Raw genomic sequence first — 23166 nt, 5'->3', positions numbered from 1 at the left:
ATGGCAGGATATTTTATAATCAAGGCCTCTTGGTTACAGGGGGATACAGATCCCAACAAGATGAGTGGAGCAAGAATGGGCGGCCTGAGGCGTGGATATAGCAACGCCACACCCCCCTCTGACATGAACAGCAAGCCGTCCATCGCACAGCGTAACCAAGTGCCGGCGGTGGCCAAAGTTCCAAGTCGTCAGGGTGGGAAAGGGCTGTTGGTAAAGCAGCGTAAGGTGGAGGAAACGACTGGCAAAGTGGAGAAATGTTCTATTTCAATCCCGACTATTATAGTTAAAGCACCGTCTACCAGCAGCTCTGGACACAGCAGCCATGCGAGCAGCGAGGACACAGAGCCGCCTCCTGAGCCTAATGAGGAGCAGATGGAGGGAAAGTCTCAAAACGCTGCCCCATCTCCCACTCCTCCCCCACCACCCAGTTTGCCCCCGAAACTGGAATCACTTGGCAGGAGCACAGCACAGCGAGAACGTGAGCGCTACCGCGATTCCCGTCGGAGAAGTGCCTCCTTCTACTATTCCTCTGAGGAGGATGTGTTGGACGAGCAGGAATCTACCCAGATTTCCGGGGAGCCCAGGTCCTCCGCTCCACGTCTACGTCCTTCCAAATCTATCGACGAAGGCTTGATCTCTGGTGACGCCTTAAGCATGCCACCCGCGTTTGGGTTGCCCCAGTACGCATCAGCCACACCTCATCAGGCCACTACGTTTATCCACCCTTTGACAGGAAAGGTTCTTGACCCAACAAGCCCGCTGGGACTCGCGCTGGCGGCACGCGAACGAGCGCTTAAAGATGACCATCACACACGTAGAGATGATCGCCACTTCGGTCGGCAGCTGTCCAGCACTGGAGCATTTCCTTCTGCCGTCTCGCCTCCCAATCAGACACCAGTGCCTCCTTACTACATCTACCAGTCACACACCTCACTCAACACGTCTGCAACAACAGGTGGGCCGATGTCCCAGAGACGTCCACCGTCTCCGAGGATGCTGAGATTAAGCGGTGGTGGCGGAGAATGGAATGAGCAGGGTGTTATGGATAGAGAGGAGAAAGTAGCATCAAAGGTGCGGTTTCAGGAAAATCAAGCCGGTCAGTATCAGATTCATATTCAGGAAAACAGAACCAATCACTACCACACGTACCTGCGAGACAGAGAGAGGGAGGGGCACAAGCGGATACCGCCCAAGCCTCCACCCCGAAGACCATCTTTTTTAGATAAGGAGAACGAACCTGGAACAGCAGACAAAAATCCCAATTCTCAAGACGTAGAGAGAAGAGACGACAGGGGTGGACAGAAGATGGCAGATGTTGGGGTGGAGAGGGAAGGAGTAAAGGAGGCAAAGAGAGGGAGGAATACTGAGGCCGGAGAAGCTGGAGATGTGATGGTGCTTCCACCTCCAGCTCCATCTATGGATGTAGACGACGAGTTTGTCTTCGCAGAGCCTTTACCTCCCCCTATCCAGTTTGCAAACGGACTCGAAATGGACACAAGTGGATATAATCAGCTGTCAGGATCTCATTCGCTACCGGAGCAAATGCTTTCCAAACCCCCGCAAGACACCATGTCTCTACCAAACAACCCTCATGTTGACTCACAGCCGACACTGGCACATCCGTCTGCTGTGGATCATCCCTGTCTGTTTCCGCAGTCTCCTCTAATCCCATCCCCCCAACTCTGTCCCAAAATACCACCCCCAAACGCACCCCAAGCCCAGGTCTATTCTCAGCGTCCGTCGCACCCGAACACCAACCAACCTCAACCTTTACATTCACCCCAGGCTGGAGACTCAGCCGCGTCCAGTCTTACATCGTATGACAGCGAGGTGGCTAATCTCACTCAGTCGGCTTTATCTCCGTCACTTCCCTCACCTCAAATATTCCCTTCCTCCAGTTCTCCTTCTGTCCCAACCTCATCATCCGAACCCACATCACTGCATCGGCCTCTACCTCTTTTCTACCCGCCGCAAGGCCACAGTAATGTTTCTTATTCGTATCCTGCAGCGACTGTCACCACAACAATGAATTCTGCAATGACAGGTGATCGACGTCCCGTGACAGTCAAGAGGCGTGATTGGATGGAACCCGTGGTGGATTCTGGAATCGATGAACTGGACAGTCAGAGCAGCAGCGATCCCCAGGTGGGAAACCTGGCACAGAGAAGAGAGAGAGAAGAGGCTCGAGAGCAAGAACGTGCAGCGGGTCAGAGGAGAGAAAGTATGGAGTGTGGTATCGATGAGTTTAAAGAAGACAGAAGAGAATCGCTGGATCTGTCTCATACTGAGAAAGTCACCCAAAAGATGAACATGTACAAGACCAAACCTCCGAACCCACCGCTTGCCAAACCGCAAATGCACAACGTGTCAAAATTTCTTGCGGAGAATGGTCAAAGTGGGCCGATGCTACAACGGCAGTCCAGTACTGCTCCCAACATGTACAGGTCAAGAGAGGAGGAACATGAACAAGCAAGAGGAGGTGAGGGTGCGGGCAAGGTTCCGGCATTTATGGACCGCCATCTGAACTCACCTCTCTCTAGCGTTAAGGCCAGCATCATTAATGAACTCAGCAGTAAACTACAACAGCTAGGAGGCTGGCAGAATCAAGCACCACCACAAAATCACAGGTAACAAACACACTCGTGATTTTTCTAATTTTACCAGAACGCAAAATCACATGATGTGTATTTCCACTATGCACTTTTGACTTTGTTGTGTGTAAGGGGTGCTTTGGGATAGTTCAACTCAAAATATTTTATTTTCATTATTTACTCATCCTCATGTCATTCCAAACTTGTATATAAAAATATATTTTGAAGAAATGTTGATTTGACATTGACTTCTATTGTACGAACACAAAACCACTGAGACCTTTTGAATGCAAGTTTTGAATGACTTGACGGTAAATAAATGGGAATTTATATTTTTGGGTGAACTGTCCTTTTATAGGCAGTTTTGCACTATATCCGAGCGTTGTTCCGTGCATATTGCAAAATTTAGCTTGTTTTACACTAATCCCTTTTTTTGTTCATTCACAGGTTGTCAGGTGATCCCACAGCCTGCGCACCTCTCCTCCCTCCCTCTGCACAATCACTCCAGCGTCCATTCTCTCCAAACTCTTTAACATCGAACTGCCCTGCTGCAGGACTAAACCCGAACCCTGGACCCTCATCTCCTCTTCCAGTGACTTCTCTAACCCCAGCCTTAACTCCCATTCCACTACCTCTGGCCCAGATTCCACCCGCACCTCCTCTTAAAGACTGGACGCCGTCTAACTCTCCAATCTCTTTCCCTCATGGTGTTCTCTCCCCTCCGTCATTACCCCACGCCCCCCTCTCTCCCCTCTCCCTCGCTCATGCTCCCCTGTCTCCACCATTGTTACCTCATCCACCCATTTCTCCGATATCCCTCTCTCATCCACCTCTCTCTCCCTCCGCTATTTCCCACTCTCCTCTCTCTCCGTCTTACTCCCCCTATCCTTTATCTCCAAAACTTCGCTCCAAATATCGCGCTAAAGAGTTTCAGTTCTCCGGGCCGGAGCTGCGGCGTACCGAATCTCATTCGTACACCCAGCGCCGGCGAGTACCCAGTCCTCTCATCTCCTGCTCGGACCACCCTCAACCCGGACCTCCCCGACCTTCCTCGCTCCCTCTTTTTCCATCCGCACCACTTTACAGCTCCGCGTACGAAATACAACCCCCTCTTACTCCCCCGCTGGGTATAGCACATCACTTCTCCGAGCACTTTTTCCCCCAAACCTCTGCTCTCTTCCCACTCCCCTCCCCTGTTGCTCCTCAGAACGTGCTGGTGTCCAGCTCTCTCTCCCCCACCCACTTCCTGTCCGGAGGCTCCTCCCCTTCCTGTTTGAGCTACCCGCCCCTTACTCTGCCTCCACCCAACCAGACCTTCGTGTCCAAGCCTCTCCCCTACTGGAGCAAATACGACGTTGCCGATTGGCTGACGTACCTGAATCTGTCCGAGCACCGGGAGCGTTTTCTCGACAACGAGATCGACGGCTCTCATCTGCCGTCTCTGACGAAAGAAGACTTCCTGGATCTGGGCGTGAGTCGGGTCGGGCACCGCATGAACATTGAGCGTGCGCTTAAGAGACTTACAGACAGGTGAGATAGGAGATTAAGAGTTTAAACCAAGCTCGGAAAGCGACATGTGGATGAGTGTAGTGAGGAAAAGAGTGTTTGTTTGTTTTTTTATTGTCCACATAAAATGCTTCCTAACATTTAGCTGTGCATGGATAATTCTGCCTGCAGCTCAACTCCATGATAAATGAGTATTCTGCCCTCTGTTTTCGTGCGCTTAAGATGAAGTTTAGTAAATGATGGAAGACTTAATCTGATCTCCATTAGGTTCTAATGATCACAAAACTTGTTTTCGATTCTTTTGACATTTGTACATACAGGGTAAGTTGCATCACAGGATTTTGCAGAGATTTTTTGTGATTTCTGCAGCTCAAATCTTACGATAACAACTGCTGGATTTTTTTGGGGAGGGTTCTTAAAAATACTACTTGAATTGGCAAGCAGGGTTCTTCTTCAAAACTACCACCTGTGAAAAAATTATTTAATAATTTCCTATAGTTAAAAGGCATGCATCAAATTCATACTGATGGTCTGATTAATGCTGCTTTCCCGTGCTCTCGGAAATATGATCATTCCAACTTCCGATGTCTTGATTCCGAGCTGGTTGTGTTTGGGTGCTTTGTTGTCGGAAAGAATGAAGGACGCCAGATTCCTGCCTGGGTCTGTCTTGGGAAAATGTTTTCAGCAGTTTTCAACCCTAAATCCTACTGTAAAGTTTTACTAGTCAGATTTCTGACAATTCTGCATTTTTTGTGAAATAGCCTACATGCTATTTTCCCAGTATGCTTCAAATAGTTATTCATATACAGTATGTAAATATGTAGTTAATATGTAACGACAAGAGCAATGAAGCTGTTGCGGAAAAACAAATAAATCATATCTGTCACAGCAGAAATCCTTCTCCCATCCGTCCAAAGATATTTCTCAACTTCCCAGTGGGAAACGCAGAGGGCCTTCATGTGCATTTGTACCTAGGAAATTCATATTTCCGAAAGCACGTGAAGGGAGCATACCTCAGGTCAAGCAACCAATCACGTTTCATTTGATGCCGCTTGATGTTTATGGTTATGGATATGTCCCTGTGATAACAGAACGTGTGCGTATACAAATGTTTCAAAAGTTTACAACAACGTTTATGAGTTTGTACCATGAACCTCGCATACTTTTAAGAAATCAGCGTTTAGTCGATCGTTTTGAATGTTCATTGTCAACGATATAAACATGATCACTTTCTTCATAGATCATATGACTTTGTGTTGTTTCCAGGCGTATTGTTTAAGAACGTGGCACACATGTCGGCAAGGATCTCTGGTTGTACTTTGGGAGCTGGTTTTGACAGATTGCACGAAGCAATGATGTTGAGTCTGGGCCAAATTATGCGGAAAATCTACGTCAATCTAAAAATTTAGCAAGTTGCTTGAGTTTGTTATGCGTTAAATTCTGCGATCAAAAAATCCTGCAGGGACTGATAAATAATCATTTAAAATTTGTCTGGATTAAAGATCCTTCTTGGTGCAACCCACCCATAGTTATAAACATGCTTTGTTTCATACAGTAATATAAATCTTTTTTTATATATTACATTTAAAACATGCTCAAAAATCATCCATTTTGTCCATTACACATCATTTGTTGTGTGCAGCGTGGCATTTATATTTCTGCTAACACAATGGAGCCCTATAATTACATGCATAGCACTTACGTAACTTACTTTTCACGCTGCAAATTCTTCATCTCAGTCTATAGATGATAGAGTTTATCCAGCACTTTTCTTTCTTATCTCACGCTCTTCCTCCTTTTTCAACCCCCCCCTCCCGTGCATCTCTCCAGGTCCTCTGCTTTCTCTGTCTCCACTGTTTCCTCTGAAGGGCAGAATGAACGTATGAAAGACGAAGCCACTTAGAGCTAGAGGAGAGTTAGGATGAGGTTAGACAGAAATGCTAAAACGTCCACTGATGGATGGATACGGACTGGATGTGGAAGAGACAGAAACGCTCTGGAATACAGAGTTAAAGTTGCGTCCTCGCTTCTAGAGCACTTTTAACGAATTCTGGTCCTCCCGCTTTGAAGCCGGAAGGTCAAACGTCTCCAGACGGACAGTGAGAATGTACTTCTTTCATTGTTTTGGGGACGACTAGCGTACGATTAATTTTAATAATAACATAATTATATTAACAAAAATCAGGCAACACTCTTTCAAAACGGTGCTTTAAGAGGTTCTTCGATGCCATAGACTGTTTTAAAAAAGGTCCTTTGTGGGGAAAAAAGGTTCTTTAGATTATAAAAGGTAAGAATAAGATGGTTCTTTAAAGAACCAAATTAAATTAAAAGGTTTTGTTGAAACAAAAATGGTTCTTCTATGGCATTGCTGCGAAAAACCTTTTAAGCATCTTTATTTGTAAGAGTGTACTGTGCATATTTACATAGCATCAGGCTTTCATTCATCTGATAATAATGATGATTAAAGTCAACATGAAATGAAATTGACCCAGTTCACTGTCGTAATGCACGCTCTTGTTTTTTCAAAAATATTTCAACATTCTGTCCTAATTAAAAACACTGCTTACACACGTAAAATGGGTTGCAAGCATTTTCATGTCGACTTTAAAAACTAAAAAGAAAAGTCAATTCCAATAATATCCAGATAAGAATTAAGTATGTAAATGTTTTAATACCATAAGCCGAATCAGTCTTCCAAAGATCAAAACACAATGAAAGAACCCATTGTTTATATAGCTTAAGTTCGCTCCGTTCAACACACAAACACACATCGACCGTGTGTGTGTATGTGTGCTTGTGTGTTTCTTATGCCAGTGGTGGATGTTTTATAGGAGTAAAGCATAACTCCATTTCATTTGAAAATATATTTAAGGAAATAGGAACAAAGGAAATATACAGTACAGTACAGTACAGTATATATATATATATATATATATATATATATATATATATATATATATATATGTGTGTGTGTGTGTGTGTGTGTGCGTGTGTGTATAAAGATGTATGCAAATTTAAAGGTATATATATATAAATATCAGATATTTCTATTGTTCTGTACAATAATTGATGAATATGATGATACATAAGCTCTGCTTCAGAGGTTTGAATAAATTATTCTCTTGTTGAATTTCTTCTCATCTCTTATTGGCCTCTACATATACAGTACACATACAAAACAATCCAGAGGTGAATACAAGTTTCCTTAAGATTCTTTGTATGATTGAAGACAGAACCTTTATCATCAGCCTTTCCATGGCACCAAAGGTGAGAAAGATTTTTGTTTTTCATAGATTTTTTGACGAAAAGGTTCTTTTCAGAAGTGGACCGTCGCCTCTTACTCTTAAAAGGTTTGGTTAAAAAACATCCTTTATCATTAACTCTTCTATCTTGGGGGTTATTTTGATCATTTATATTGTGCAGCATAAAATAAGAAATGAAGAAGACACCGATGTTTTCATATAGGGATCACACCTTTCAAACTTCAGAACTTTGATGGTATAATCATTTCAAAAGCACTGTGTTTTTCTTTCCAATTCCAAATATGTAGATACAAGCTTTTAGAAAGACAGCGAAGATATCAAACCTGCTCCCCAATCTTTGGTGATAATGTCACCGAGCCCTGTTGTGTTTCCATCAGCTGTTGTTTACTTTAGACGTTTTTCCAATCGATTCTTTCCTGATGCCAATATTTACCTCTTTTTTTCTTTTCTCATTTATTGTTCCGTTGTATTTCATGATGGTGTCGTACATGTTTGGAACGACATGAGGATGATACATGTATCATTTATAGGCGAACTCTTCCCTTCTGTAGATGTCACATGACAGTATTCGCTCTGGGTCTTCACTCTTGTTACCGAGGCGATGTACTCCAGTGTTACTATACTGAGTTCATTCCACAAGATCTGAAATGCAAACGTGAAATGAAACGCATAGATTGAACTTATGAACTTCTTCAGTAAACACACTGATTGCTTTACATTTCAGAAGTTTTTTGGCTGCGAGTTGTGATTGGCAGAGAGCTGAAATAACTCTCACATTCTACAACACGATTGACTTTCACACCTGGCAACTCATTTACACCGACATGAGAGTGAGAGAGCGAATGTGTGTGAGAGAGGGAGAACACACACGTGTGTACAGTACACATGCACTTTTGTGTAACAGCTGACTGGGGTTTAATGCACACACGCGCACACACACACACACTGAAGAGAATCATCAGACATGGACCAGCAGTGAAGAATACTTCTGGTAGTGAGAGAGAAGAAGAACCTTGGGCCAGGAGGTAAGACTTATTTTTGATCTCGTCACTGTGATTTCTAAAGCGTCCTATACATAGTATTTTTGCGATTTCATGTGTATGCATAAGCGCGCAAATTCAGATCAAACACCATTATAATGTCATGCAATATTTTGCATGTAAAGGACTTTACTTAAAGCCTTTAGGTATAATGCATTTTTGAGGGTTATTAAATGGCACGACGCATTATAATTGTTCATAATGTGTTGTAATACAATAAATGTTGTAAAGAAGTGAAAATGAATTGATAAGTGTTGGAATGTATAAACCGAAGATACATTAATTCATGAGACATTATATGGTGCATTATACGTGTATGCTTTCAGTAAAGTGTTATCGGATATTGCAAAGAAAGTAGCTAATGGTTTTTAAATATATAGTTAAATATCAAGTCACACACTAGCACAAATATTATGTGATCGAATGTGCCGAAACATGTTTTAGTGCAGTCTGGAGTTGACAATTGATCACAAGCTTAAGTGTACATGACATTAGCATGATCTTGTATTTATAGGTTTAAAAAACAGGAGTGAATCACGAACAAACTGATATTGTAATAGGCTGCATTTTTCCTAAAAAAAGAAAAGGGGTTATACATGAACCAACGTCTGCCAGATACATTGTTGCCAATGCTCCGCTGCTGGATTCTTCTGCTCTTTTCAGACATTTGATATATTTAATAACACTCTATTCTCGTCTTGTTATGCGTTTAGCTTCCATAGTGACCGTTATGATAAACTGAGTCTATTTAAGTATGTGACGTAAGCTGAAGATACACGTGTGTGTTAGAAAGACGTGTTTTCATAAAGATAAAAATCCCCTGAAGAACTAGCATCGCCCACTAATAAACATATTTCTGACAGCGGTGTGCATGTATTTAACATGGAATGTGTGTTCTGATGGAAGATGTTATAGCGTGTGTGTGTGCAACATGACCTGCTGGATCTTGTTTATTTGGGGATCTCTCGGGTGGTGTCAGGAATTTCAGGGTGGGTTGGGGGAGTGGATTCTATTTGTGGTCCTAAAGTCCAGTACTGACACACACACACACACACACACACACACACGTACAGTATGCTCATAAACACATAAATGTATATATATAAATCTATCAATTTGAACTCTAACTTTATTATTCAGCTGGATTGTAATCTATTTCTTGTGTTCACATTTACAGTCTTCCTTAAGGAGATTGATATCCTTATTGATCAACAGTATTTTTCAATATTATATGCGGTATATTCCTGTGTAATGATGAAGAATTGACAGCACATTTAAAAGATGTCTATCATCAGAAGCGTCTGTATCCAGTTACAGTCGTGCATGCATGCAGCAGTGAGAGATTCAGAATGAGTCACACAGACAGCGGTGAGCTCTGGAGGACAGCCAGACCTTTAACCAAACATGAATTTATAAAGTTAATACATGCGAGACAGTCATCAGTCATAGTGCATGCATACAATTAATTTACCCTTCCTTCGTTTAAATAAAAACTAAGGACAACCTGATCCATTTGCTAGTTGTTTTTGTTTTGTAAACGGTTGTTTTAGACACTAAACCGTAGAGTGACACTGACACACGTGCACGCAGGACATAAAGGTTTTAACTTGTTTTTTTTTGCAGGCCGCTTCAGTCATGGCCGACCCTCCAACATCTCCACCTGAGGATCTCAACAAACTCAGTTTCTGGATGGTAAGAAGAGACCTGCCTCACATAGGTGGCCATTTTCTAAGGCAGCATCGTGACTGAAATGGGCCTCATGAAATTACATATTTGGAAAGAGTTATGTATTGTGTCTAACAACACCCTTTTAAGTGACAGTTCACCCAACAAAAAAAAAGGGTCATTATATACTCACCCTCTTGTCTTTTCAAACCTGTATGACTGTCTTTCTTCCGCAGAACACAAAAGAAGATATTTTGAAGGCACCCATTCACTTGCACTGGTTTTGTGTTCATACAATAGTTCACTTACCATATTTCTTTCAAATATCTTCTTTTGCGTTCTGCGAAAGATAGAAAGTCAAACGGTTTGAAAAGACAAGCAGGTGAGTAAATGATGACAGTTTTCATTTTTAGATGAACTATAGTCATGAAATAACGTCTCGGTTACGTATGTAACCTCTGTTCCCTGATGGAGGGAACGAGACGTTGTGTCGAACCGACAGATGGGGTTCGCCCCTGAGAACCTATCATCTTCTGACTACTTTGAAAAGGCCAATGAAATTGGCGAATGAAATTTGCATGCCGGGCTCCGCCCCCGGATATCCGGGTATAAAAGGGGAGCCGGTGTGCTCATTCATTCACCTTTTGTGCTGAGGAGCCTGAGAGCATCTCACGATCGCTGCAGCGGACGGCTAGTGTTGTGGCATGAGGGACACAACGTCTCGTTCCCTCCATCAGGGAACAGAGGTTACATAAGTAACCGAGACGTTTCCTTTCTGTCGGTCTCTCGACGTTGTGTCGAACTGACAGATGGGGTTCTTATTGAAAACAGCACAGCACTAAGCCGCGTCACAATCTATGTGGACCAGCGCTACGGAGACCACTTCCCACCATAGGGGGGAATACAGTGGAGACACCAACATGGTCTCACCAAATAGGGGAGAACTCATGGGAGGTATGTGGGGAATGCCGCAAGGTGGACGTCCACCTGGGGGAGGTCATGGGTTGCCACGCGGGGAACCATCTCATGACGACATCTCAGACGGAACCACCCTAGTGGGGGGTTACTACTTGTGGGGCACTAGGTCCGGTTAGAGCTATATGTAATAACTCAGCTTGATACCCGGCCCTAGGCGGCAGGGCTGCTCCGCGAAGCCCGACGCCCTGAGTGCTAATTGATGGATGGACGGACTGCCTATTCTTAACCCTTGGGGAAAGAAGGGAGGCAGCCCATAGCGCACTGATCCACCTAAGAAGGGGAATGGCGCTATGCGCAGGCGTATGCCCTACGACCGCTGGTCTCACCTGTTGGCAAGACTCGAGCTGCCGGTTCCCCACGGAGGTTGCAAGCCTCTGCGAGGTATAGCGTAGCCCAACCCGCAACTCTACATATGTCTGCCAGAGATGCGCACTGAGCCGATGCCCACGAGGAGGCCACACCCCGAGCGGAGTGTACCGTCACTCAAATGGGCACGGGCTAGGATCGGCACGCCGTAGTGAGGGCGTGTGCGATAGAGCGCGACAACTCTCCTCGGAGACAGCTCTCCCGTTGCTGACCTCCATAACAGACAAGAGCTGCTCAGGGCCCTGAAGCCCTCCGTGTATTTCAAGTAGAGGCGCAATGCGCTTACTGGACACCCCACGTACAGGTTGGGTCTTTCTCCCAGTGTGGGAGCGCCTGCAAGTTCACCACCTAGTTCCCAAAGGGGGCGGCGGAACTTTGGGCACGTAAGTCGGCCGGGGTCTCAGGATCACGTGAGAGTCACCGGGCCTGAATTTTGGCAATCGGTGGACACGGAATGCTTGCAGGTGCCTCACCCTCTGGATAGACTCGAGCCCCAGCAGGAGAGCCAACCCCCCTCGCAGAACGAGGAAGGGGGCTCTCCGCAGGGCCCGAAAAAAGGGGACCCAAAGGTCCACCTTAAGGCCCCAAGAGGGTACGGGGCGCGGACGAGGCCTTAGCCCCTCGCGCCCTAGAGGAACCTAATAATCAGGTCATGCCGCCCCAGAGGCTCACCAGCAACTGGTACGTGATAACCGCGACAGCGGGTACCCACGCTCCAATGTGGAAGGGGAGATTACTCCCCAGCCTCTCCTGCAATAGGACAGCACGTTCCTGAGCGAGCAATTCCGCGGGTCTTCTCCTTGAGAAGAGCACCAGGACGAGAAGGGGTGCCACTTAAAGGCATCCAGCCTTGTGGGCATGGCCCTTGCCTGAGTGATAGTCTCCACCACTGTGGGGGGTAGATCATCCAGGAACTCCTCGTCCCATCCAGGAGCCAGACCCAAAGGTCCGGCTCGAATGCCACAACGTGTCCATCCCCTGCGAGTAGGCCCTTTCTCTAGGGGATTTGGCCAGGGGGAGTTGTCGTCAGGAGTATTAGCTCCGAGGACCAAGTGTAGTTGGGCCCGTAAGGCGCAACTAGCAGCACTTGATACTCCCTTCCCAGCCCTTGCACAGGACCTGCGCAATGAAGCTCACTGGGGGAAGCGTAGTTCCGCTTGTCCCGCGGCCAGCTGCGCGCTAGGGCCCCGTGTCGAGGGGGGGGGGGGCCTCGACCAGGGAGTGCCCAGCGGTACTGGGTGGTGTTCAGGGAGGCAACAGGTCCACCTGTGCCCGCCCAAACCACACCCAGCCGTCCCGCAGTGGTGGAGTCGTCACTTCCCACTAGGTGTCAACTGACGAGAGAGCGCTTGGCTGTCTGGTTCAGGACAACCGGTGGGAGTGTGACCTGGAGGGGCTTTGCCACCTGCTGTCTCCACCAGGGGTGGAGCCGTCACTTCCCACGAGGCGTCAACTGACGAGAGAGCGCTTGGCTGTCTGGTTCAGGACACCCGGTGGGCATGTGACATGCAGGGGCTTTGCCACCTGCTGTCTCCACGGGAGGAGGCTTTTGGGCGAGTTGCGATGACTGCAGCGAGCGAATGCCACCCTGAGGTTTAGCATGCTATGCAGGTCGTGCTGTCCGGGCCAGTATGCTGGCTCTGCACGAGAGGCCGGAGCCTCAGGCGTAATGACGATACGCCTACTCCCAGTGCGCCACGCTCTTCAGGGAACTCAACTCCGTAGTCAGTGCTGTCGTGGTCCCATGTGCGTCAACCCGAGGGGGACAGGCCACCCCCGACGACACCATGCCCAGGAGCCTCTGAAACTGATTTCAGGGGACCGCTGGCTGAAAGTTCAAGCAGCTCAGCACTGACTGTGCGCTGTCATGGAGACAGTGTTGAGTTCTCTACCAGGAAAAGGGGAGCTCTGCGCCAGGGAGAGCTGCTCTTTTTCCCGGCTGACCCGTTACTGACATGCCAGCCCCTCGACGGTGCCGAGGGAAACTGGACATGAGAGTATGCGGTCAGTTCTCATTAACCACTCCTGGCGTCTGACAGACACCAGGACGCGCTTCTGCGCCTCCTGAACGGCACCCTACAAGGTGCTGCTCAAGGTATGCAGCGACCCCTGGTTTTGGGGATGATGAAGTGCGGCTGTAGACGCCACTGGACATCTCGGCCGAGGGGATGGTTCGATCGCCTTCGCCAGAGGGGTGGCAGCCCCGGCCTGGAGCACGGGAACATCCCTGCCTCTGCTGAGGTAAGAGGATGCCCGAAGTCCGGCGGAGGTCTGGCGAACTGGATCGAATGCCGAGATGGACCACACTCCCAGCCACCGTGATGGTTTGAAATGCTAACCAAAAACCCAGGGACCTCACAGGGGGGGCTACGATCTGCTTCATCAACCCGCGGGGGTTGGTTCAATGACTAGCAGTGCTGGTCCCCCCGGGGGGAACAGCTCCGCTAAATCACCTGCCAGGCAATGGCGCAGCTCGACGCACCGTCGAAGCGAGAGTGCTGAGGGCTGCTTTATACTCGCCATTGCGTGCCGCCACGACGCAACGTCGAGTTTCCGAACACCATCTTTCAGAGGGTGAGAGCGGCTGCAAGTGGGACCCAGAGAGAGACCTCTCCTTGTGAGAAGGCGGGCACTAGGCCCCCGAAGGGCTACCAATGCTCGGTCGGGCCCGATGGTTCAATCTCTCTAGGTGGTCCTTCTCTCGACGTCTTCCTCCGGGGGGCCACCTGCGGGGGCACCAGAACCGGAGTCGACGCTGGAGAAGGCCAGGGCTGCCGGGGGCAGACCATGTGCGAGACCTCGACGGCCGAAAGGCAGCCGGGTCACAGCAGGCCGGTCTGTTTCTACACTGTCAAAAGGCTGCTGGAGCAGTCCTTGACAGCGCCACCAATCAGCCAACCTTGGAGTCGAAAAAGTGGCCTTTCTCGACATCGCCCCCCTGCGCAAGATTGGGTCCGAGGCGTCTTTCCGGGCCACTGATGTGGACATCGTCCGACCCAGCCTGCGCTGCCACCGTGGTCCCCGGAGGGCCAGTCGGCGGCGGCACTACTTGGGTCGGTCTTACCCCGTGGGGCTTTCTTTAGAGCCCTGGCCTGCAGGATGGCCATGGCGTAAGAGTGGAGGCAGCTTGGTCCACGGCACTGCCAGCCTCAACACCAGAGATGTCGAGACCTTACATGCCCTGGACGGTGAGTCTAGGTCAAGCTCTCCAGGTGGCCGCCGTCTGCGGATACCCGCGACTGCATGCTCCACCCAGGGTGCATTGACATAGTCCCTAGCTGCCTCCCCGCCCCGAGGGAAGAGAGGGCGATAGAGTCAGCTAGACGGAAGCGCGCCGAAGGGGGCGCTCCAGGTCCTACTGAACTCCTTATGCAGCTCGATAAAACTTTGCACTTGAGCCGGACACGGCTTGGAGTCGCGCCCGGGCCCAATGTGCGAAGGACCCAGCCGCGAGCACCAGGGCTGCGGCGCACCGCAAACCGACGCTCACGGCGGTCCGAGCGAGCATGGCTGACATCCTGACGTCTGCTCTCACCTGTGCTCGACCTCCCGAGGGAGGGAGCTTCAGGGAATCGCCAGAGTCTGATGCCAGCAGGTCACGCTCCGATGTTGCAAGAGACACTTCATCTCCACAGCTCGTGTCCGAGCGCGTGGCTGAGGAATAAGATGGCTTAGGACCATCCTTGGGGAACTGCTAAACAAGCGAGACGGGGCGCGAGCGGTCCGCGAGCCGGCCGGCTGACGGATTAACGCTCACGATAATCCCCACATCACCCTCGCTGCTCGCCGCCGCTGACGGCAGGGCCGTAGCCGCTGCGGTCACAGAACGGGAAGCAAACGAGGTGGTGGCTTGATCTTGACAGAACATAGCCACCATGACGCAGCGTCTGAATAGCCATCCGCCCGCAGTGCGGGCAGGACGAATCCACGAGGCTGCCACAGTGGTCGGACCCCCGAACACCTGTGGCAACCACCGTGTCCGTCCCCGTCCTCGATGAGTGTACTGCACCCAAGAGATCAGTGGGCAATGCCACGCTGAGGAAATTGCTCTTTAAGAAAAATACCTCAGGAACTGCCAGGACGCCCAGGGGAATCTCCGCTGGACCGCGTTGTAGAATTCGGCAATTCGAAGAATGTCATCAGATGCGAAGGCTCCGAAGAACAAAAGGTAAATGAATGAGTACACCGGCTCCCCTTTTATACCCGGATATCCGGGGGCGGAGACCGGCATGCAAATTTCATTCGCCAATTTCATAGTCCTTTTCAAAGTAGTCAGAAGATGATAGGTTCTCAGGGGCGAACCCCATCTGTCGGTTCGACACAACGTCGAGAGACCGACAGAAAGGGAACACGGCTTCTCTTGGACATTCTGAGATTTGCTTTCTTTGTAAAGAATTGCCAAATTTATGTGCAGTATGTACGAAAAAGTAGCATAATGCTGTCTTGAAATGCTGTCTATGAAGGGGGCTCACTAGGTTTTGTTAAAAACTAAAAGTGTGTACAATGGTCTGGTTGACAGGCAATGTGTTTCTCAAACTCCATCGAATTCTGTATTGATTTCCTCCTGTGTTTGTCTCCCAGCCAGGAAATTATGTGCGGACGGTGCAGAGAACGTCAGAGTCGTACCAGGCTTCTAAGGACATCATAGCGTGTATGAAGGACAGAGCCCAGGTCGAGCGTCAGTACGCCAGCCAGCTGACTCAATGGAGCAAGAGATGGAAGTCCATCACGGACAGCCGTGAGTTTTTAAAGCTCCAGCTAGATGTTGTAAACTAGTTTAGTTCTGTTTGTAATTGGCTTTCAATTCAGTAGATCAAGATCCCAAAAACCTATTTAAGATACTCAAAAATGTAGATGATCTCTGTTTCTCAATGGTGTCTCACTCCTTTCTCCGGGTCAGGGCCGCTCTACGGGTCACTGATGCGGGCCTGGCAATGCTTCTTCTCGTCCGCCGAGCGTCTGTCTGCCCTGCACACATCCATCTCTCAGTCTCTGGTGGGAGAAGATGGAGAACGCATACGCTCTTGGCAGAAGGAGACGTTTCCACGGAAGATGTTCTGTGGCTTCAGAGAGTCTCGTGACCTTGAGACGGCTTTCTCGCGTGCTCAGAAGCCCTGGGTGAAAAGATTAAAAAAGGTCAAACTCGAAACAATACATCAATTGCAATACACACTACATTGCAGACTTCACACTTTATAAGTTGTTAAAGTCCCAGTGAAATAAAAAACTACAATGCCTATTGTTTCATGAAATTTTGCAGCATCATTTTAAATAGTTTATCAATGCTGGTCATTCTCTTTTTAAAATTTGTGTGCGTTAATCTTCAGTTAAAATCTGAAAATGCACTTCCTGTAATGACTATCCTCCCCTTCAACTGTTAGTCTGCTGCCAGTTCCACTTCAAATTGCAAAGCCTGTTTTTATACATCCAATCAAATCGCAGAGAAAGCCGAAAGCCGCGCCCACTATTTTTCTCATTAGAAATTCAGCTTCACTCGGAAATGCGTCAAAAGTAAAAACGATTGCAACTTCCACTTCACGGGACTTTAAAGATGAAACAAGGAAATTAATTGGGAATTGACTGTACTATTTTCATCTCTGTTAGTTGGAAAAGGCTTGTGCGGTTTATCATAAGTCATGCCAGAAGGAGCAGAAAGCTCAGGAAAAAGAGAGTCAAGCCAAAAACAAGCCCAACCTGAGCGAAAGCAAACTCTCCAAGATTCAGCAGATGAGAGAAAAAGCCACACAAAACCGCAACAAAGTAACCACCAAAAATACATCTAAACTTCAATTAATCATCACAATGCTAGTGACTGATCTCAGGTCTGACTGTGGATGTTGTCGCAGGCACGTGAGCGTTATGAGAAGGTCTTGGAGAACGTCACTGGCTTTGCACCTCGATACATGGAGGAAATGGAATCTGTGTTCGACCAATCACAGGAGGAGGAGAGGAAGAGGATTAGTTTCCTGAAACAGGCCTTCCTGTCTGTACACAGACACCTCGACATCACCAACAATGAGAGGTTTGTGTGTGATCACGTTTCTTAAAATACTCATAACCTAAAACCAACACTCTTAAAAATAAAGATTATAAACCAAAACATTTATTTTTATATCAGTGTTTTACAGCGTCTATAAGCATAATTTCATTGAAGGGCCCTTGGCACATGTACAATCATTTTACATGGAAAGCATGAAACAAAATCTTGTTTTTAATATTGTCTTTTTATAAAGTTATCCTAACTGCAGTGTTGTTTAATGCAATGTTGATACTCAACTGGACTAACTGTAGTGTTTGTGCGTTTTAGTATAAAAGCAGTTTACAGTGAACTGCATCACACAATCATGACCATCAGCGAGCAAGATGACCTTCGCTGGTGGAAAAACAAGCGTGGGCCCGGGATGCCCACCGACTGGCCCAAACTAGAGGTGTGTGTGTGTGTGTGTGTGTGCAAAACATCTGCATTCGGGTAAATATTATAGTGAAGTTACTTGTCTTTTATTTAAATTAACTGACTGACTTTAAGATAGATAGTTTGGTTTTACTGTACCTATAGAAAATGTTAACCCAAGTTTACATGTCAGAGAGATTTAATCGTGTGTGCGGGGGTGTGTGTTGCAGGAATGGATCCCTCCAATTAAAAAGCAGAAACCAAAAAAGAAAGAAAAACTACAGAGAGAAACAGAGGACAAAGCGTAAGCTCGCTTTGTACACACACACGCGCACACACAAACACACACTAAAGTGTCTATTAATGTATATTTACCTCATCTTAATTTTTACAGTTCAGAGATACTAAAGTACTATTACTTAATAAAGTTGAAGAATAAACTTCAATGAATTTAAGGATATAAAGAGTAGAAAATAAATAGAATAGGGCTGACGGAAGAGATGTGTTTTCAGCCGATTCTTTAATATGGCCACAGAATCTGCTGATCTTGTAGCAGCGGGCAGATCAAGCCACAGAATTGGAACAGGTACGTGAGAGGGATTCTTTCCCCCTTTTGGGATGGCACTTGTTCACGTTGTTCATTTGCAGAGCGTAGGGATCTGGCAACCAGTGGTGATCTTGTAGGCCAACAGCAGAGCTTTGAAGTTGATGCGAGCGACTGTAGGGAGCCAATGTAACTTAATGAAGAGAGGAGAAACGTGTGCTCTCTTCGGTTCGTTGAAGATCACTCTTGCCACTGCATTCTGGATCATCTGTAGAGGTTTGGTTGTGGCAGCCAGTAGCGCATTTCAATAGTCTGGACAGGACAAGAGCCTGGACTAGGACTTTAATAACCTCATCATCATCTTCTGTCATCCGCTTCAGTTTAAGCCACTGAAGTTTAGCTTTGATGTATTGTTTCAGTTCACCCTGTCTTGTTGCACGACTGAATATTTTAAACCCAGTTTGCAAATGTTTTTCTCTGAGAATTAGTTTGTTTTACTCCGTCAGTGTTTAAGTTTTTATGAGTTTTATAGTTTTTTCAGTGTCACATTTATAATACACAAAGCTCTCGTGTTTCACTTTTGGGAAAGCTGTTTTCATTGTGAGCGGCTGTCATGGACTTCTGACAAATTTTTGCACTTAAGCGGAAAAGCCCAAGGTCTGTTTTGTATCTTTGTTTCGTCCAGTTCCATTCCATTTTTGTGAGCGTATTGTAGTCACTATTGTTGCGTTCGTTCCTTGGAGGACTGGAACTCTTTTAGAAACAATGGTCTCACTTACAACAGCTTCTCCGTGCTGTCATTTAGCTTCTGGAAGGCACTCAGTTCTGGCAGATTCATGCTGGTGAAAATTATCTTTTAAATGATGTGCTTTAGTGTCTTTAAGGGATATGAAAAGGTTTTTCTATATAGTTTGCATGTTGTGTCAAACGTCAATTTTTTATTACATTATTATTTTTCACTTTGATATTAAAGAGTATTCGTGTTAGTCGGTGAAACACAGGTCGAAATTCTCTTGAATGTTTTTTTCTCAGGGTCATGATCGGAGGCGTGCGTGTACGAGCGATGTACAATTATGAAGGAGCAGAAGCCGATGAACTGTCATTGAAAGCAGGTGATTGTACATGACAACACGAGCGTCTGTGGATAAATGATGAAAACACATCAGGTGATCTGAACCTGTCTGTCTTACAGGTGAGGTATTCCTCAAGGTGGAGGATGAAGATGACCAGGGCTGGTGCTGGGGGGTGAAGGAGGGCGGAGTTGAAGGATATTATCCAGCCAATTATGTGCTGCCTGTGCAATAATGTCATAACGCTTATTTACACTTTTCCTTTTTGGGTATTATAAACAGTGCCACCAGAAATGATATGGACACATGTTGAGTCTCACAAAATATTGACGAGAGCGTCGTCTAAAGCAATTCATCCTGAAGCTTTGGTTAGAAGTAGTTGAGATATTTTTGCAATGATTATTAACTGAAGTTAAGGTGGTATTCATAGTGTACGTACAGTATTATTGTTTTGTGAAAACACACTCTCTGAAATAAGGTGCAACAGAAGGTTCTTCACAGCGATGCCATAGAAGAACAGTTCTGAACTATTAACTTTTTTTTTCACACGGCTCGTTGGAATGCTTGATTCTGATTGGCCAGTCGCAACATTTGCAAGTTCATTATTCCCAGATAACAACCGCTAAAAACTAATAACACACAATAACGCAGCTGCAGCAAATCACTTTGACATATAAATATGTCATGACATTATATTTACAAATGATAAAACCAAATTGCTTGTTCGTGACATTTGAACGTAATTTCTTAACTTAAAACGGAAAGTAAGCTCTGCATTCGGTAAAATTGAGCAAGTAAAATATTTCAAATTCACATTTCATTAACCCTTACATAATGCAAAGAATCTTTTACTACAGAGAACCTTTTATGAAACAGAAAGTATTTTGAATGTTAACCATTCGAGCAAAAAACGGTTCTCCTATCCCATTCGTGAAGAACCTTTTTTTAAGATAAAGTGTCAACACTATATTTCTTCATTTTGCATATTATTGTTCAAAAGAAACTTCACTTGTGTTTGTGTTAACTTTAAACTAATACATTAGCTTTGATATTTTGTTATCTAATACAATGACATTTGTACGTGTGACATAAGTGTCCAAATATTTTTGTGGCTGGTGAATTTCTGGTGAAAATTACATTTTGTATTGCCCCTAAATAAAAACAACAACTATAAGAAACACCAACATTACAATAAAACGTAATTTATCTTTATTGATAAACCTTTATACTTTTATTTCTTTATTAATTGATTCGTGTTCCTCTTAGATTTTGGAAACCCTATTAGAGAGTCTGTTAAATGATTCCAGCATCCTCCAGAAACTCTCTCTTTGTCATTTCTATTGCTTAAAGAGAGCGTGCAGAAAACACCAGTAGGAGCTTGTTAGAAAGATTATGGGCCACTGGAGCAATCAAGACTAAAGAACTTAATCTTTAATCATCAAACCCAATATAACAGCTGATCTTATGCATCTGAAATCAGATAAATGTTAGAGACAATTATATTCTTATTAAAGCAATAAACATGTGATGAAAACATGATGGTTACCAGTTTTTGTTTCTGTTACCAGATGAACAGCCAGGAACAGGTGTGTAACTATAGCAACTCATCATAAATCCTGGAATGACAGGGACCTCTGCTGGTGGATCTGAAATCGCATGTTTCCACACAGCTGGTGTGTTGACTTTGTGTATAAAATATTTGGACAAACAGACTTAGGAAGAAAACTAGAAATAAGATTTATGATAATACATTTGATGAGAAATGTTTGAGTGCACATTGATTGAGAACTTCATTAATAATGTCTTTTAATTGTGTCAATCTCCGCTCAGTTTGACACACTGTTGAAATCTTTTCTGAAACTCTAATGAAAGACACATTTGTCAGATTTGAGACGCAGATGAGACTTGAGCGATAGTTTCTATTTGATCTCTATTTAATCTCATTTACAGTATGTCTAGGAGAAATAATTGAGAAATTAAAGAGCTCTGTGTTTTTCTGAGTATTAACCTTGTCAACGTCTGGCAAACAATTATTTCCCAAAAGTATTTAAAATCATATTTAATGTGAGAAAAAGAATGGATTAGTAACTTCTGCAATATAGAATTTCGTCTTTCAGTTCAACTGATGAGAGTTTTTCTGAGCAAATGAAACATTATATGTTCATATAAGCTACTTGAACATAACACGCAAATGTGGATGAAACTTAGTAAACAGACGGTGGTTACATTTTCCTTGTCTTGCACTGTATTCAATAACAAAATAGAATTTCAGCAAGGATAACATGCTGTCCTCTAATGATCTGTTTTCTCTTTCAGCTCAACAAATGTCTTTGAAGAGCAACAGTTTGAAAAATATCTGGCTGAGTAAGTCAGATAATAAATGTTTTTGGGATATAAATAAAAATACATAACAAAATATTGTTGTCAATATTCCACAACTAGGGCAAGACAAAGGGGTCATAAAATCAGATCAGAGAGAGCTTTACTATAATAAAATAATAAGACGTGGGAAAAAAACGATATCATTCCAATTTGGCCTTTATATATGTGTTGTTTTAATTTCAGTACAAAGTTGAATTTCAACAGAAACAAACCTGTAGAATGACATAAAGTCTTATATTGTCACTAATGATCATTTTACTTAAACAGGTATAAATAGTAAATAAAAAACGGAAATCATTTTAAAGTAGCTCTTATTTTCCGCGGCTGTGTAAATATCAAGCTAAAATCATTTCTCTCATTCTAAAGGTCCATATGTATGAGGTCAGAGCTTCAGGATTAGTATCAGAAGCACATAGCGTTTGAGTGAACCTGACACAGAGAACTCATTCACAACACACAACCCCATCCTTCACACGCACACGCACAGGCACACAGACACACACACATGCACATATAACCCACCGCCACACACAGCTGGCTCGGACACACACCATAGACCGCAACACACTGACACCAGTGCACAAAAGATCATATCCACATGATGACATTGATGATGACAGACGTCTACAGAGCGACCGCTGGTAATAAGACATCAGCAAATATTATTACACACCTCAACCTACAGGAGAGAGAGACCGAACACACGTTGCTTATTGTTTGTTGATATTTGTATGTGTGTGTCTGTGCGTGTGGTAGGGAATGGAGTGAGGTAAGGAGAGACAGAATATCCACTGCACCACTGTGTGACTGGATTCTTAATGGGAGGGGGGAGAGAGACAGACAGACAGAAAGAGACAGAGGGAGAGAGAGGGGGGAGGGAGAGAGAGAGAGAGAGAGAGAGAGAGAGAGAGAGAGAGAGAGAGAGAGAGAGAACCAGTTAAACCAGAGGGGTTTTACAGATCCAGAGACCCCATCATCCACATGTAAAACCAGCACTGGGACCCCTCCCAAGAAGCGACAGTTTCTAAATATTGTGATGCACCCCGGCCCGTATGATCCTCACATTTTTAAACTCATTTAACAACATTTATAAAAACATGTCGTATTAATCTTTTCTCAGACTCCTCGCTGGACCTTCACAAGGTCCCTGAAGCTTTAAATCAAGAATTCATCTTTTGCTCAATAAATTACAAATGAATGCAACATTAGAAGCAAACATGCATCATTTTAACAATGATTAAATGACATTTGCACTGATAAGTAAATTGCACTAATCATTTTAAACCCTTCTCGTGTAACCCTTCTCTATGAAACCCTTCTCTTGTGCTTTTTCTAACATGCAGGGCCAAAGCATACAGTGTGAAAACCAG

General features: G+C 45.3%; 2 protein-coding genes across 4 annotated transcripts in view; both read left to right on the top strand.

The window, feature by feature from the left end:
- The window catches only part of LOC306912086 (SH3 and multiple ankyrin repeat domains protein 1), a gene marked incomplete at both ends in the record, with an annotated part of 41366 nt that extends 35366 nt beyond the window's left edge, over window positions 1-6000 (top strand). Inside the window, 3 exons of the mRNA XM_079487955.1 lie at window positions 40-2627; window positions 3039-4121; window positions 5928-6000. Of these exons, the coding sequence (XP_079344081.1) occupies window positions 40-2627; window positions 3039-4121; window positions 5928-6000 (3744 nt within the window). The remainder of the gene's footprint in view (window positions 1-39; window positions 2628-3038; window positions 4122-5927) is intronic.
- A 2194-nt stretch (window positions 6001-8194) lies between these two features.
- LOC306912196 (protein kinase C and casein kinase substrate in neurons protein 3) lies at window positions 8195-21809 on the top strand. 3 transcript variants are annotated; one of them, XR_013788308.1, is made up of 11 exons: window positions 8211-8385; window positions 10024-10092; window positions 15991-16147; window positions 16310-16545; window positions 17014-17169; window positions 17256-17431; window positions 17717-17837; window positions 18031-18104; window positions 19377-19456; window positions 20983-21087; window positions 21731-21809. XR_013788308.1 is itself a non-coding variant. In XM_079488141.1 (10 exons), the coding sequence occupies exons 2-10, from the start codon at window positions 10036-10038 to the stop codon at window positions 19647-19649; spliced, it is 1170 nt and encodes a 389-aa protein (XP_079344267.1). In that variant the 5' UTR covers window positions 8195-8385; window positions 10024-10035; the 3' UTR covers window positions 19650-21693. The 3 variants fall into 3 exon arrangements, 2 of the variants coding, with proteins under 2 accessions (XP_079344267.1, XP_079344268.1); XM_079488141.1 differs by lacking the exon at window positions 21731-21809 and having other exon boundaries at window positions 8195-8385; window positions 19537-21693; XM_079488142.1 differs by lacking the exon at window positions 21731-21809 and having other exon boundaries at window positions 20983-21693.
- Window positions 21810-23166: the final 1357 nt, after the last annotated feature.

Source organism: Barbatula barbatula (genome assembly GCF_947034865.1).
Source record: "Barbatula barbatula genome assembly, chromosome: 23".
NCBI classification, from domain to species: Eukaryota; Metazoa; Chordata; class Actinopteri; order Cypriniformes; family Nemacheilidae; genus Barbatula; species Barbatula barbatula.
This window is presented reverse-complemented; position numbering and strand designations above follow the sequence as displayed.